The sequence below is a fragment of the Vulpes lagopus genome, chromosome 13 (assembly GCF_018345385.1).
Source record: "Vulpes lagopus strain Blue_001 chromosome 13, ASM1834538v1, whole genome shotgun sequence".
Taxonomy (NCBI): domain Eukaryota; kingdom Metazoa; phylum Chordata; class Mammalia; order Carnivora; family Canidae; genus Vulpes; species Vulpes lagopus.
Window position 1 is genome coordinate 19,774,762 of NC_054836.1, and position 18,114 is coordinate 19,792,875.

Sequence of the window (18,114 nt, forward strand, 5' to 3'; positions counted from 1 at the left end):
ACATACATTTTGCATGGTTACAAAATAAGCATTTGCAATGGGTAAATTTTGCATCCATTATGGTTCCCAGAGAAATCTTTAATCAGTAAGAGGTTATTATATTATACCCTTTATGTGGTGAGGGTGGGGTGAGGTAGATTTTTCTCTATATCCATCATATTTACAAAAGTAAAGTGAAAAAGAGGAGGATCTCAAAAACAAATCTGTGACTTCCTTGGGAAACTAAATTTGTCCCATTTTAACATAACATTTGATTAAAAGAAGAAAAAATAAAGAGCCATGTTCTAAAAAATAAATGACCATTTTACCTACAATTCTTTTATATCAAAATTGAGCTTCTAGGCATATAATGTGGGTTCTCAAAGAGCAACTGGGCAAATTCCTCAACCCTTTGCCTCCCATAGGTAGGCTTCTTCCAGACTTTCTGATCATAGTCCTTCCAATACTACAAAGGTTGGCACTAATAAATTGTATTTATAGTCAAAATTGGAACTACTCATTTTGATATATTACCAGATCACAAAAAATAACATAAAAACCTTTTATCCTGAGGCACAAAAATTAGATTAAATAGATGTGTGGTAATAACATTAAAAAAAATAGGTTAAAAGAACCAAATAATTCTAATAATAGCTCTAAAAAAGAATCAATTTGTTATGGTTTAGGATATGCTTCTCTCTTTCACAATTAATTCATCTTTGAGAACACATGTTAGTTTATTAGCAGTGTCAATATCTTAAATATTAAGGTGAATGTCATCTTGTTTCAATTAGTGAAGAAAAAAAATGCATTTCCTGAAAGTAATCTTTTATGTTTGGGTCAGCACCACCAGGTTGAGATCCACCCTGTCAATGTCCTTTTGGTATTTTCTCTTAGAGTTGTAAACAAACAAAAGCAATAATGAAAAGGTCTAGTCTTTATGGAAATTAAGTAGATATATTCATGCATATTAATAATGACAGGACCACATGGAAACTTACTGCTGTGTTTGCATCAGTGGCATATTCGTGCTCTCATAACTGTCTGTGTGCAGAGGAGGTATGATCTCCCCAGTTACGGGGTGAAACACAGGTAGCGTTGACAGAGGCCATGCTATCTCTCTATTCTTGGACATGTCACGGAGTTCTTTGGTAGATTTCTGAATAGCACTATGATGAACCAGCTGGATGCTAGATGGAAAAGAAATAAAACAACATATATTTAAAATCAAATATTAGCCCAGTGGGTCATCAAATTTGAAAATGTTGTAATTTTTTTTTCCTTTTTAAAATAAGACATCATTCCACTTTGGGCACTCTACAAATTATCTCTGAAAAAGATATATTTCACATGCTTTTAACACAGCAAAACTGAACATCGTAAACCAATTTTTAAATAAGTGTGTCTTGCATGAAACTAAGCTATAAAGCATTGTGTTAATATTTCAGCCCTAAGAAACAAACTAGTATTCTATTTAATTTCTACAATTAAGATTAAACTACCATAGCTTTTACATTGTTTCTTCTGATGGGGCATTTATAAATACTCACAGAAGTTTCATTTTATGGTAGGTTATTACTGTAGATTCAGGAAAACGTGTATGAAAGGTCTTTTCATCTGTTCTCTGGTTTATAGAAATGCAGATTGGGAAATCACATCATATAAATGGCAAGTTAATATTCTGAATCTGAAATTTTAGGTTTAATTTTTATCTATGTAATCTTATTTTCAAACCCTTTTTATTTTTAGTCTCTATCCCTCCTAAATATCTATTTAGAAAGCAGCTTTCACATTTATGAAATAAACTATGAAAGATGATGAATGACAAAGTAAAAGCATGACACACATGTATGCAGCATGATAAGCAACTGAGAAGTGAAAAAACATGATAAAGAAAATAACAGGAAAGAAGACACTTACTCTGGTGTTTGCATGTTTCTCTTTTCCCTAGAAACAAAACAAAATTTATGAATTAAATAATAGCATTGATATTTGAAACATTAAGACTATATGCTCATGGGATCTTGCATGATGTGGAAATGCTGACATTGTTACTATTAAATGCAACCAGGCAGCATTTGCCACCAGGTTTATGACATTACTTGGATGAGTACACATACAGAGATGGAATACTGATGAGAAACACACAGAAAAATGGAAAAAAAATGGAGATTAAGAATCAAGCTCTTGGAAATAAATTCTATGACATAATGAAATCAAGCTACATGTAAAAATGAAAGAATTTGTTACTTGCTGCTTTATTAATTTTTTATCCTTTGCTTTGTTGCTCTGACTTCCAGATAATCTTGGGAGATTATTTTAATTGACATAGATGTCCTGAAAGTGCTAACTATTCCTGAAGTGAACACTCATTACTCAAATTATACTCATGTCATTAATTTACTCCTAGGTTTATATGTATATATACATATCTTTTAAACATGTAGATTATGTCACCCGTTTGACAGAACAATTTTGAGAAGAATTCTGACCACCACTTCTGATCAAACTAAGACTATTTATTTAAAGTGCAATTACCATATCAATAGATTCCATAGCCTCTGCACAAAATGGCTTATATAACCAAGAGAGCTAGCCTCTGTTATTCTTGGGGCTGTTTTGCCAGCATGAATTTACATCTAGCCTTAATAATTGTTGAATAAAGTAATTATATCTCTAATTTGATTTACTAGACTCAAAACTATTTTAATTCATTTTAAAGGAATAAAGTACTGTAGTTTGACTTGAACACAATTTCAATTAATTTATAAAGTATCTTATGAACCAAATGAAACTTGGCTTTTAATGGAATCTTATATGTTGTTATCCTAGTAGGCTTGATAATTTTTTATTAGTGTTTTAAAGTACTCACACTCCTTCCCGTCGGCAGCACATGATATAAGCAAGTATTAGAAAAAGGACCAGTGCTACTGCCGAGGGCACAGCCAGTGTAATTAGGAAATCCGTGTAATAGTCTCTGCTTTTCAAAGAATCAGAAGGGGGTTTGTACTCTCCACCATCAGGTAAGATCCCCTCTCCTCGAATCACTTCCTGATAGGTGGACACTTGCTTTGTTTTATCGACCTGATACAAAAGAAGACAATTATACATCAAATTAATAGCTGCAAACATTACGAGTTTAAGACCCAGACATACCAAAACTTTTTTTGACACATTTTTAACAAGGAATCTTTTCTAATTACATTATCATCTTGAACTTGCAATTGTTTATGGGAGCTAGGAAGAAGTAATGAACAAAAATAACAGATTAAAGGGTTTATGTTGGCCTACTTTCTATGCCCTTTCCACAACATACAGACATATGTACATGAATTCATGCATAATAAAGGTATGTGTCTGTGGGGGCTCTTCGCAGTTCCTTCTTTGAAGCAGAAGACTTTCATACTACTTTGTACCTTTCTTGTTTCCTAGGGACCAACTTCTAGTGCAGATGCTAACAAACCATGAACTGGCTGACAACCAGGTATGTGGGTGTGGTTTCTAAGGTTAGTGAAAGAGAAAAGAAAAATAAAATGAGAGATAATTTCTAAATGATTATAACCTTGATCTTTCTTTGATCAAGCTGACAGAATTTTGAGGAAAGACAGCCTAAGGAACAGTAACTCATCCAACACTAGAGTTTTACTAAATTCTATTCGAGAATCAAAAAAATGTGCATTTGCACTATATCCATTTACCTCCACATTCATTGAACTGCTTTCACTGAGTTGCATTTAATTATGTTGCAGTTTTTATTGAAGGATGGTATAAAAATAGCCATGTGAAACTTCTCACTACATTTGCTCCCCCCCTTACCCTCCCGCCAAAATACATTGGGGAGAATGATTTGTGGCATTTCTCAATATATTCTCCAGAAAACAAAACAAAACAAAACAAAACACTTGAAGAATTTTGTCAAGACCACAGTGCTAGTAAAATCTTTACTTTCTGCCAAGGAATTGATGGTCTGCTTCCTTTAAAAAGGAGAATTGAGTAACTGATGAATTTCCTCTCTTGATCATGGACCTATTAGGAAGCTTGTTGTCAAACTTGACCTTGGGCCTATTTTTTTTTTTTTAAGTTCAGGTCCTGATCTTCTATTTCTTTTGTATTTTATTTATTACATTTATTGTTTTCACTATTTCATTTAAGCCCCCGATATCTTCTGTGGTAAGATGTGACACATAAGTAAATACACGTAAAATAAAAAATGAAAATCCCCATCTTTCCATTTACAAAATCTCACCACAGAAACTAAAAACTTCAAAACATAGGTCAATTTTTAAAACTTTAGAAATGAGGTAATATTCCTAAACATCAACAACTTTTAGCACAAACACAAGTAAAATGGCGTTGTTAGGGCCCACTGTCTATTGCCTCTGGTTACAGCTACCTACTCAAGTTATGATTGCAGCCATTCAGTCTTTGGCATCCTTGTACGATTACCACCATGACTGAAATATTAAGCTTTGCAAATTCAACATTTATGTATAACACACATAAACCATAGCAGCTTAATAATTTTACTTGATTTAAGAAGACAAAGAAAGAAAATTATTTTCCTAAGACACAGTCCCATAAAAAGGAGAGTCTAGGGCCAAGGGTCACAGGTGCTGAGTGCTGCGACGTGAATACTATGTTCTTCTGTACTGCATCCGGGAAAGTTGCCTGCAGTTGGTTCTCTAAGACATGAAATGACAGTTGTGTTTATGTGTCAATAACTTTGTTCAAATGTCAACTTTAAACTTAGATCTAATTCACTCACCACCAATCATCAAGAGGTGACAGAAGCTAAATCTAAAGGTCACTAAAAAGTAAAACAACTTACCGATCTTCCAGAAAGCAAGATCAAAAAATAATATAAATTTGATAGATGAAGCCTTACCTACATTTTCTTAAGTCTTTTAGCATCCTAATTACAAAGGATATTTAGAAAGAAATAGTTAATATTTATGGGGCCCTGGGTAAGATTCTAATTTTGCTCACTGGAATTTTTTCTTATTCCTTGAACTTTCCCTACAATTTGAATTTTTAGGACACTGACCCATAGCACCATATTGATTTATTTTCAGATTTATTATTGTACCCCAGTCTCTCCTTCCAAAGTGGGTGATGGCAGCATATCTGAGACTTTCTCCATATGTCACACTGATTCCATAATCTATCTTGGCTTAGCAGCCACCTGGATGTCCGAGGGTGGGGGGTCATCTGGACCACCTGCCAAGCTAATGCAGCCCCAGCAACTGATCAAGGGTAGACCGAGGACAAAAGTGGAGATACTCTTTTCTAAATGGATGCACTGTCAACAAGCTTGCCAAATCCTTAAAGTCAAGGGAAGTCCATAGCATTAACAAAGTAAACCCAGGATTTGTTCCTAAAAGCAATTCAGGTTTTAGTCAAATGTTCTCTCCAGCCACATCACTTCTAAGTACATTTACAAAAATACAGTAAAATAAAAACTCACCAATGAGATTTTGCACCAGTCAATGTAAAATTGAGTACGAAATTTTTTATCACATGTTATCACAGGCTCCATTTCTTGACTGCATCTCAATTGATTCTGTGGATTTTCAACTTCTCGTAAACAAGAAGAAAACGGTACATCGGCACCAACCATGACATAAACGCTGCAAAAATGTGAAACTCTCAGGTTATCCTTTGAGAAAATTGGAAACACTGAAAAACAATCTACCCTGAAAGCAGGATTTATCCTTTTGAATTGAGGGATTATCTAGAATCATCCCTAAGGTAGGGGCCTGGGCTTTAAAAGCAGTGATTCATGGAGGAGCTGCCTTCCATTCTTTCCTTTATTTAACCAATATTTACTGAGTGCTTTGGTGTTCCAGACACTCTCTTAATTCTATGTTAATTTCTAAAAAATTTTTTTCACTCAATTTATTTTAATTCAAAGTAAGCATGTGTCTGACATACCGTGATTACTATGTTTGGTAGATTGTTTACATTTAAAAATTACTCTTAAAGTAAATTATTTAGAAATAACACTATCACCAAACTAATAAATAATTGCAGGTAATAAATCTCACTTGATCTCATTTTAATAAGATTGTGAAATTACATCTCTGGAGGTATGGAGCTTTAGGCACTTAGCTATTTTACCCAAGTTTCTACTGCACAGACTCCTACTGTTAGGTCTCCTACTATACAAGGTCTCTCACTCTTTTATTCAAGAAGTTAATCCAAGAGAAAAACTATTACTTGGTAAGCACAAATTAGGCAAGCAAAATTTATTTTCTTGGTGTATACCTTAGTAATTAGGGGGAAAGAATGCTACTTAATTAGTCAATAAGAGTTTCACACACACACACACACACAAAAAGAGAAGATAGTGATAATAGCATTTAAATAATCTTGAAGCAGCTCAAGAAAAGGGAATCTCATAGGTTTATCAAAAGAGAGAAAACTAGGAATTACTCTAAATAAATATTTCTTTTCCTAATGACAATGTTATAGCTACTTATAAAATGAAATAAACCCATCAAAATTCCAGCTCTCTCTTTGTAGAAACTGACAAGCTTACCCTAAAATTTATGGAAATTCAAGGACCCTAAAATAACTGCAAAAAATTCTTGAAAAAGAAAAAGTTGGAAGACTCACAATTGCTGGTTTTAAAACTTACAAAGCAACAGTAATCAAATCAATCAGCAATAGTAATCCAGCATAAGGACAGACATGTAGACCAATGAATAAAATTCAAAGTCTAGGAATAAACTCTTACATTTGGTAAACAAGTGCCAAGAGGGACGCCTGAGTGGCTCAGTGGTTGGGTGTCTGCCTTTGGCTCAGGACGTGATCTTGGAGTCCCAGGATGGAGTCCCACATCAGGCTCCCCAAGAAGAGCCTGCTTCTCCCTCTGCCTGTGTCTCTGCCTCTCTCTCTGTGTGTCTCTTATAAATAAATAAATAAAATCTTTAAAAAAAAAAAAAAAACAAGTGCCAAGATAATTCAATGGAGGAAAGAACAGTTTTTATAACAAATGGTACTGGCACAGTCAGGTATCCACATGCAAAAGAATAAAGCTGGATCCCTACCCCATATCATATAAGAAAATTAACTTAAAATAGAGCAGTGACTTAAATGGAAGACCTAAAACTATTAAACTCTGAGGAAAAAAAGGAATACATTTGTATGACCTTGTATTAGGCAGTGGTTTCTTAGATATGACACCAAAAGTTCCAGCAAGAACAGAACAAACTAGATAAGTTGGACTTTATCAAAATTAAAAATAGTGTGCTCCAAAGGTCACCATCAAGAAAGTGAAAAGGCAACCCATGAAATGAGAGAAATTAGCTGCAAATCATGTATCTAATAAGAGAATTGTATCTACAATATAAAAGGGACTCTTAAACTCAAAAATGAAAAGACAAATAATCCAATTTAAAAACGGAAAGGGCTCTGAATAGACATTTCTCCAAAGAAGTATACAAACATCCAATAAGTGCATGAAATGCCTTGAAATGTCCAAGATCATTAGCCCTCAGCACAAGAGAAATCGAAACTACCATCAAAACCATTGTTTTACCTCCATACGATGGCTATAATAAAAAATCAGACAATGAGAAGTGCCAGTGAGGATGTGGAAAAATTGAAACTTTCCTACTCTGCTGGTGACAATGCAAAATGGTACAACTGCTTTGGAAAGCAGTCTAGAAGTTCCTCAAAAGGTTGAATACAGAGTTACTATATGAACCAGCAATGCTATTCCTAAGTATATACCCTAAGAGAAATGAAAACATGTCTGTTCGAAGACTTATCTGTGAATGTTCATAGCAACATTATTCACAGTAGTCAAAAAGTAGACACAGTCTAAATGCTCACTGATGAGTGAATAAAAGGTGGAATATCCATACAATCGAATATCACTCAACCATAAAAAGAAATGAATTACTAATACATGCTACAATATGAATGAATCCTGAAAACAATATTGTGGAAAAGTGGAAGAAGCCAGTCACAAAAGACCACATACTGTGTGATTCCATTCATATGAAATGCCCAGAGTAGGCAAATTTATAAAGATAGCAGGTAAACAGTGGTTGCTTAGGGCTGGGGGTGGTGACGGTACATGGCTGCCAATGGGTATGGGACGAAGGTGCTGGGATGATGAAAATGTTCTAAAATTGATGGTGGTAACAATTGCACCATTTTATGAAAAAGCTAAAATCCACTGAGTTATTTTAGGTAGGTGAATTGTATAGTATGAATTACATCTCAATAAAGCTGTTATTTTCAAAAATAAAATGGAAGTGCAGCACAAAAATTAAAAGCCATGTCAATGTAAGTATGAACTCACACTCTGAGTTGACAACTATGTGCCAAAGTTTAATTACACAAACTCATTTGGTTGTTCTTTATGTCAAATATATATTTGGACTTAAGATTCATTTGAAGGAAAATTTTTTTTTCAATAACCAGGATGCTTTTGGGAGACAAATAATATGTAATAGGCTAAAACTAAAGATGAAAATAAAAATAAAAATTCTGAACAAAAGTATGTATGAGAAACTATTGGTATTTAGTTTAGATGATCAGCGAATATAAATATATTCCATTTAAAACGAGTTCTTACTTGTAAGCTTCACATAAAGCCAATTTCTACTTCCTTATTAACTGCCTAACCAAGACCATATATCTCCTTAATAATTGTGACATATAAATATAGAAATGAGTATTTTTTACAACTGCTAACTTGCTTTAATGTGACATTGATTTGCATTTATAATTAGTAAGATTTTAAATTAATTCACTTCAAGTTAAGGTAAGTGGGCATAAGAGTTTTTGGTGCTTTGAACAGTTTTTATTTTTTTTCCTCAAATTATAAAAGCAATATAAAAATGTTACATTAAACCTGGGATATAGAAACAAGAATTAATTTATATTACTAACAGAACTATTTCCATTTTCCAATGTACCTTGTAAAATGTTTTTCAAATGCATATATTTTTAACCTAATTGCAATCATCTCTAAAATATAATTTTATACCCTGCCTTTTCCCTTAATGCGTCATAAGCATTTTCCATATTGTGCAGTCTTCATAATTATAGATTTATGGCAATATAATTTTTTAAGTGCACATGATTTATTCAACAATTACTTCAGAGTCGGACATGTAAGTTGCTTCCAATTTTTTTGATGTTATAAATAATATTGCAAAGACTATCTCTCTGCATATTTTTTAATGTTACTATCTTTACAGAGATGCCTAGAAGTAGAAACATTTTTATGACAGTTGACACATACTGCCAAATTACTTTCATCTCTACTTGGATGATCCATAGGCTTCACAAACTTAATATGTTCCGAACTGAGCTCATTGTCACCCCACCCCACCTCCACCTGTTTCTCCTTTTCCATGTTCTTCCCTCCCAATGATTGGCATGGCCAGATGCTCAAGTACCATCATCTTTGACTCCTGTCCTTCTTTCCACATATTCAATCTATCAGCAGTCTCTGACATTTACCCTGAAAGAACTCTCACATGCACCTGTCCACTATGTTCCATCTCCCTGTTCCATCCTAGTTCTGATCACCATTGCTTTCCAATGTGAAGCCAACAGCCCCTTTTAAAGGTCCTTCTTGAACCAGTCTTTCTCACTGTCTTCAGGGAGCCTATGTGCAGAACAAGTGAATGAATAAAAAGCATTATACCAGTTTTAAAACACAAGCCATTGTATATTCGAAAGTTGCTAAAAGAGTAGATCTTAGAGTTTTTATAACAATAAAAATATCTGTAACTAGGGATCCCTGGGTGGCGCAGAGGTTTAGCGCCTGCCTTTGGCCCAGGGCATGATCCTGGAGACCCGGGATCGAATCCCATGTCGGGCTCCCGGTCCATGGAGCCTGCTTCTCCCTCTGCATATGTCTCTGCCTCTCTCTCTCTGTGTGACTATCATAAATAAATAAAAATTAAAAAAAATATATCTGTAACTACACGAGGTGATAGATGTTAAACTTATTCTGGTAATCGTTTTGCAACATATACATATGTGAAATCACCTTAAACTCGTACAATGCCATATGTCAACTTTATTTCAAGAATACTGGGAAATCAATGAGTTAATATATAAAATGTAAAGAGACTACAAATGTCATGCTTGAGTGAGAGAAGGAGATATTAGATTTGTCTTGTAAGTAAAAAAAAAAAAAAGTATACTCATTGTTTCTCTTGTAGAGCCAGTAAGTTTCAATGTGTTGGCTTTCAAAAGAAAAAAATAATTTTTTATGAGGCCGTGAATAATAACTCTATGTTATACATGCTAAAATTACATTTTTCATAATCTGTTTTCCTTTCAGTTAGCTTTCTGACACGAAGAAACTTAAAATTTTTATGAAGCGAAATGAAAATGATCATTACCTTTATGACCTTAGCCACATGTTTTCAAACTTTCAAAGGTGTAAACAGATGAGATAGGAATGTGTTGCCAACTACGAGGCTCTCAACCAATGTTAACAAAACATAGTGCCTCAAACTCTTAAGAATTGATCTACACAGGCAGATTTTGTTCCTTATGAAGGAGTCTTTTCTTCCAATTTGAACAACTCAATTTGCCTTGAGGGAGAACATATTCACTGTGGCCTTTACACATACAATGTTGAAAACCAAGTAACAGGATAAAAAGAAAAATAAGTCCAAACTCTGCCTTTTTTAGCCAGATATCTACCAGATAAATGGATCCAATGATTGCATATTTGACCTAATTATCCAAGTAACAAATGTGTTTTATTCTTAATTTTGTGTATACAGGAAATAAAAGACAGTTTAGAAAAGAATGTGTTCACATGTTACATGTTGCCTGGGAACTCCTGAGCCCTTAGAAAATACAATATGATTCCTGCCCTCTGTCCCCCACACCACTTCTTTGTTTTGTGCATATCTGCAATCAATTGGCAAAAAGTGAGATGAAAAATAAAGAATAAGTTAAACTAAATAAAAGGTCTAATGTAGAATAAAAAAGAAAACAAAGGACACTTCCAGACTCTGGTTCTACTACTTGCTTGTCCCTCTTCATTGAAGAAGGAATAAATTATCAGAAGAGGGAACTGGCATACAAGGGTCAGACTCTTCTAGTTTTGTGTGTGAATTACATCGCAATAAAGCTGTTATTTTCACAATAAAATGCAAGTGCAGCACAAAAATTCAAAACCATGTCAATGCAAGTATGAACTCACACCCCGAGTTCATACTTGCAGAAAAGAGGCATTTGGGTTCAGTCTACTCTTTCAACCATGTGTTATTTTCTGCAAATGTCCCTAATGCTTTGGAATAAAATCTAAACAATTATTCCTGGTATACGAGGGCCTTTACATGGTCTGGTTTTTTACCTCCTTGGTAACTATCACTTCTGGATCCCTGTTCTCTAAATCCACATGAAATAGGTTATTGAATCCACTAGGCTTTCTCCTACCTCAGGGCTTCTGTCCAAGCTGACTGACCCCTCTATCTAGAATTCCTCCTTTGTTATTTTTTGAGCAGGTTAATTTGTACTCATAGTCTAAACTCAGATCAGGTTTCACGTCCTCTATGAACCCTTTCCAGGCATGGACCTGAAGCAAAGGAGGAACACTCTCTGTGACTACCTCAACGCGGATATGTACAAGACTGTTTTTTAATTATCTGATTACTTGCCTGGTCCCTAATAGACTGTAAGCACAGATATTTTTTTTTAATCGCTAGAGCACAAAGGTTAGTATACTATTCCCCAATAAAAGTACTTAATAAGTCAATCTATGTGTAGCACGTAGGATAGATTTTAGACATATAGTTACATTGATTTCATGTATTGGTTTATTTTTATACTTATAAAAATGGACTTAGATGGGCTTCCAATTTTTACATTATTAAAGGCTCTTTTGAGAAGTTCCTATCATATTATCATATATCACCATCATTCCAAAAGAGTATTTGTGAGAAAATGAGTGGGAAATATCAGAGAAGGTGACAGAACATAAGAGACTCCTAACTCTGGGAAACAAACAAGAGGTAGTGTAAGGGGAGGTGGGTGGGGGGTTGGGTGACTGGGTGACAGGCACTGAGTGCTGACGGGATGAGCACTGGGTGTTATGCTATATGTTGGCAAACTGAACTCCAATTAAAAAAATACAAAAAATAAAAACAAAACAAAAGAGAGTATTTGCAGCAAAAATGTAGGAGGCACGTTATTAAGAATAAAGGACAATCTTATAAATCACCAAACATGGGGACAAATTCAACAGAACTCTACGGACTGGTCCAGGATCATGACCTTGCATCAGAGCAGTATTTGGCAGCCACTGACTCACATTCTCTTCCTCAAGTGTAATTTCTCACAGACGCCTTTATAGGGCAGAAAGCAAACAATTAATTAGAGGGAACACTTTGTGAGACTGTCTAACGAATACACTAAGATTCTCTGTTGCTGATTGAGGCTAGATCCACATGCTTTGGTAACCAGAGGAAATAGTGGGAGGTTTGACAATCTCTTTATGAAAAGTGAGTATATTCCTTAATCCTCACACCCTATCATTCCCTTCATAGATGCCATTTACACCACATCACTTACCCTGGGTTGGCAGCTATGCCATGCCTAGAGTGAAATACGAACCTGCTCCTCTTTCCACTAGCTTCATCCCAGGCTAAATGCATCCACAAGTCCTTAGCCTCTGGCACAGTATTAGGAGCAAAAGCAGCACAGAGACCACACCCAGAGAGAGCACAGTTGCCCGGGGTTATGGGTCTGGCAAAGGAAAGAAAATCTTTGCAGGAGGCTCAGGCTTCCTTTGCAGCAGCTTATTTACTTTGAAGTAAATCTTTATAATTGTTTTCTGTTAGATTTAGGAGAAGTCTGAAAGCTGTCAGTGAGTCTGAAGAGGTGAACAAATGTGCATCAGGAGGGATGAGGGGCTGGGATGCTGCAGAGTAGGTTCCTGATGATTGGCATTGAACAGTGCTTTGGGCTGTGGAAGGGCCATGGATTAACTCTGATGGTCTACTACCGAGAGCTTCTCTTAGTCATCCGCTCTTTATTTATCTACATACATACATCAAGTAGGAAAAATCTGCATTTAGCAGATTGTGCCCACCGTGAGTAAAATAGGAAATAATTTCATGGAGGTTTTACTCTTTTTTTTTTTTTTTTTTTAATCACAGACTGGGACTTTTGTTACTGTGGAATAAGCAGAACACTTTTGTCAGGTGCTTAGTTAATATGGTGGGAGTGCATGACTACATTTTTAAGGAAAATCTTAGAAAAGGAAGGGGTGGAATCCCTTTGCTGTGTCTGACCCTAGGTTGTTTTTTGTTATTTTGGCTTTTTTTTTCCTTTTACTTTTCTTTAATATTTCCTTTTAAAAAGGGATTCCTAGCCGTTATTTTCAAAAGAAAGTACAGAGGCAGAAAGTTTATTAACTAAATTAAGTGTTAGAAAAAAAAAAAATTAAGTGTTAGGACCAAATCAACAAAAAGAAAGTATGGCACAAAAGTCAAGCACAGGATTTTATTTCTAAGTTTAAGGCAACAGGTAAAAAAAAATTATTGTTGTTACTATGGCATTAGATAACAACTAAAGAAAGTATGCAAAATCATTCCCAGGGACAATTCTTTCTTCTGGAATTATACTCAAGTATGCCCTTGTTCCATTGGTTCTCATATAGGACACTGGAGCAGTGGAGTTGGAATTGGTTACAATTTATAGAAATGCTATTTTAAAAGACTTATCATATGAATACTTTGTAAAGGTTATGGCTTAACATTAAATTAAAACTCATGGAAAGCATTTCAAGTTGGGAAGGGATCTGAGACAACAGGGTCCAAATAAATGCCACGGGACTGACTCTCTCAAATAGCTGACAGTACATGCCACCCTCTAGCAGGTGCTGGGGGATCAGCTAATGACTGAATTCTCTAACAAGTACTTGTAGGACAAAAATTCTGTTCTTAATTTAGAGTCACATGCTCGGGCCCAGCCCTAGCCTCAAAGATTCAGACTCTCTAGGGGGACGCAGAAGCCAGGAACCTATCTGTCCGTCCATCCATCCAATTTTTTTAACTGCTGTGCATGGAGTTCAGTGTGGGCTTGAATCACTACCCTGAGATCAAGACCTGAGCTGAGATGAATGGTCAGATGCTTAACTGACTGAGCCACCCAGGCGCCCCATCTGTATTTTTTTTATTAAAACTCAACTGGCAATTCTTAGCCAAGACATGGTTGGAAAGCACTGTTTCAGGTCAGAGTCTGCTTTAGAGAGTTGTTTAGTTCAATTTAGTTGTTTCTAAAAGGGCCTCTGTGGGTAGAGCCTATATTACTGATGAGGGAAGAGTGAGCCCAGAAGAAAGCCAAGCTAGGGAAAACTCTACCAGGGCCTGGTGTTTGAGTTGCTTCCTCCACCATCTTTTGGTCATTGTTTTATCACTGTAGAACATATTACTTTAAGAAACCACTGAAAAGACTTTATGCTTGGAGAATGTTTTCAGGGGAGACCCCCCCGTTCATCTTTTTCCATGGTTCTTCTTTAATTACCCAGTGGGAAAGAGAATCATGTTGAAACTCTCAAGTAAAAAAATGTAAGCTCTAAAATTATGGTTTCATATAGAAAACCAACCAACAGATAGACCGGTGATAAAGCAACTATTTTTTCTCAAGGCACTTCTATGTGTGCTTGACTGACTTCAAAACCCATTACTGTAACATACAAGCTACAATTTAATTCTGAAATTTGTAAGTTGGACTTCACAGCTCACTGCTTATCCCTTAACCCCCTTCTGCCTACACTCATACTTCATCTATGTCTATTTGTGATCTCTTCCCTTATTTCTAACAAAGTTCTCCTTTAAAACTGCCCTTAAGTATAATTCTTATTAATCCGGGTACTCTAGTTAATTCTAGATAGCATCTATATAAAAATGTTATCATGTACACGGATAAAGGAGGAATTGGAAAGGGATATGCTATATAAACTGTGATTTATTCCATTATCTCATATGTTTATAGAATGTTTTTTTTTTTAAGGCAGATCTGCTTCAACCTATAGGTTAAAAATTAAAGATCAAAGCGTGATTCGACATTCAATCCTCTCAATTCACCCAGGCATAAAAAGTGTCTCTTAAATTCTACAAGGGTCTAAGTCACACTTTGTAAGGCATGAGAGTGGGCAAATCCCTCTCAATTGCACTGTCTCATTTAGATGCTACATCAAGTCTGAGGGAAGAAAGAGTACAATCCCCCTAGGAGCAAATGAGGAAATCGAGGCAAAAGAGAGTGCAGTATTTGCCTGATGTCACCCAGCTGATGAGTGACAAGGCCAGGCTTTAGAAATAGGTTTCAAATCCACTCTGGCCATCCGTCACCGACACATGGTGGAAAGAATGTTAAAGGCGAAGAAATAGTTTCCTAGAATAAAGTTACAGCAATCTGAGTGTCCTGCAGCTGATAACTGGAGCATCAATTTTTCTTTGAAATGCAGGGCTCTAAATAATCAGCCTCTCTATGGAAGGTACAAGAGACTTAGTGCTATAATTTATGATGGTGATCCTGATCTACAATTAGAATTCACAGGACCTGGAACATCAGATATAAAGAACGAGTAACGTAACCTCTTTGTCAATATAGAAAATTGCTAGTGTTTTCATATCTTTACAACACCTACTTCTTATTTAAAAAAATGCAATAGGCCATCTTCCAACTATAATACATTTGATAAGATCACCATATTTAAAAATGCATATTTAAGGCAACGAGATAAAGGTCTGCTTACCCCTCCTTCATGTCATTAATGGGAAGAGGAACCCTGCCGCCCCTGTCTAGGGCCGATGTGATGTTTATGGCGTTCAGACGCTCTGGCTGCCACACATTTTTCACCGCCCCAAGAAAGTCTCCAAGAACCTCGCTGGCCAACATTTCTTCTACATTCATATTTTTAATGAAGAATTCTGCTTGATATGGTAACGGGAAGTCTAATTTTGGTGAAAAAGGGTATGCATATCATTAATGAAGAAGTCTTTTGAAAGAGAAACAAAAGAACAATTCAATATTGTTTATTTCTGTCATAATCCTGGCTTTGGGGAACACTACTAATATTGACTTTACAGGCTTTCTGTATAACGGAGGAAATATCTAAACACATAACTTACATTGGACACAGAATTTTACCTACAATGTAATTAACCAAGGGATAGCAGAGCCATTTATAATTATAGGATTTGGCCAAAAAAGAAAAAAAAAAAACCTGCTAAATCCACTTCCAATTTGCCAGTGACCTGCCAGTCTCTTCATCTACCAAGGTACCCGGTAGAAGGAGCATTTCCAGAACCCTACATAGGTAGGAGTAATATTTTGTATTTATAGTGTTTTAAAATTGACAGATCTTTTTCACATACAGTCTCTTATTTAATCACTATGCCCCTAGGTAGTTCTATGCCCATTTGAACATAGAAGTAAGTCAGAGCAACACCCTTTCCAAATAGAGAAGACATTACAAAATATCCGTAATTGCTTATGAGTTGTTTATGTATAATTTGAAATACCATATTTTTAATTTGTGGTATTACTGATCTCTTCAGAGTATGTTAAAATATTACTTCTACTAAAATATTGATTATATTTTTAAAAAATCTGAAATCATAGTAATTTTACTCTTTTGATAACTTCATAATTAAATATTCTAGAGAATTAGATTTTAAATTTCCCACAAAATTCCAGATCTCACATTGTTAGAGATTTAGCTTTTTTCCTCTTCAATAACTCATCAAATTTCCCTCCAAAAAATTTTAATATTAGCATTTATTTTAAAGTAACCAATCCAACTCAGACTCTCAGTATAACTAAGTAGAATAGACATAAATAGAATTTACAGTTGACCCTTGAGCAACACGAGTTTGATCTATGTGGGCCCACTTACATGTGGGTTTTTTTTTTTTAGTTCAGTACGGCAAATGTATCTTAGGATTTTCTTTTTTTTTTTTTTTTAAGATTTTATTTATTCATGAGAGACACACAGAGAGAGAGAGAGAGGCAGAGACACAGAGACACAGGCAGAGGGAGAAGCAGGCTTCATGCAGGGAGCCCGACGTGGGACTCGATGCCAGGTCTCCAGGATCATGCCCTGGGCCAAGGTGGCGCTAAACAGCTGAGCCACCTGGGCTGCCTTAGGATTTTCTTAATAATATTTTCTTTTCTCTAGCTCACTTTATTGTAAGAATACAGTATACAACACATATACAAAATATGTATTTTTTTTATTTTTATTTATTTATGATAGTCACACACAGAGAGAGAGAGAGAGAGGCAGAGACACAGGCAGAGGGAGAAGCAGGCTCCATGCACTGGGAGCCCGACGTGGGATTCGATCCCGGGTCTCCAGGATTGCGCCTTGGGCCAAAGGCAGGCGCCAAACCGCTGCGCCACCCAGGGATCCCCCAAAATATGTATTAATCGACTCATTTATGTTATCATTGGTAAGATTTCTGGTCAACAGTAAGCTATTAGTAGTTAAGTTTTTTGGGAGCCAAAAGTTATATATATATATTTTTTTCAACTGCTCAAGGGTCAGCATCCCAAACCCCTATATTGTTCAAAGATCAACTGTATTTCAGTTTCTCAAATGTTACTCTTGAACTTAAAAAATCATTCCCTACGTTCTGATTGTTCTATTAAGATAAAGAATAGCTTTTATTTGTTTAATCAAATTTCTATAATAATAAAAGATACCTTGTTTGGAATACTTACTATCCCTTACCAAGCTAAAGGGATTGTGGTGAATTATCCCAGTTAACACTTAAAACCAGAGGGTGAGTAGGTACTTGCGCTGTGTATTCAGAGGGGGAAAATTGATCTTTAGAGGAACTCAGGATTTTACCATCTTTGAACTTGCCTCAGATGATTTTTTTTTATCCTAATAGAATCTGTGTATAAAGTGCTCAGTGGAGCTGCCAGCCTAGAATAAGAACTTATAAAATAGTAAACTTAAGCAATTACTATAAATAATATGAAAACTTAAGCAATTACTATAAATAATATGAATAAGTTGTGTACTGAAATTCTTCCTTTAAGAGGAAAAGAAATTGTTTCTGACTATACACACATTTAAAGCCCTCAGCAGTAATTATACTTCATTTATCCTCTGATTTATTTCATTAAAACTCA

The 18,114-nt window shown here is 35.4% G+C and overlaps 1 protein-coding gene across 6 annotated transcripts in view; it reads right to left on the minus strand.

The window, feature by feature from the left end:
• The window catches only part of SGCE (sarcoglycan epsilon), a 69,820-nt gene that overhangs the window by 12,218 nt on the left and 39,488 nt on the right, over positions 1–18,114 (minus strand). For 2 of the 6 annotated variants that reach the window (XM_041727975.1, XM_041727971.1), the window contains 5 exons: positions 15,728–15,926; positions 5,444–5,606; positions 2,852–3,063; positions 1,900–1,926; positions 981–1,169 (listed from right to left, as the gene is read on the minus strand). In XM_041727975.1, coding sequence (XP_041583909.1) covers positions 981–1,169; positions 1,900–1,926; positions 2,852–3,063; positions 5,444–5,606; positions 15,728–15,926 — 790 coding nt within the window. Of the gene's footprint in view, positions 1–976; positions 1,170–1,899; positions 1,927–2,851; positions 3,064–5,443; positions 5,607–15,727; positions 15,927–18,114 lie in introns of those variants that run through there. The other 4 variants (XM_041727976.1, XM_041727972.1, XM_041727973.1 and 1 more) reach the window with 3 other exon arrangements.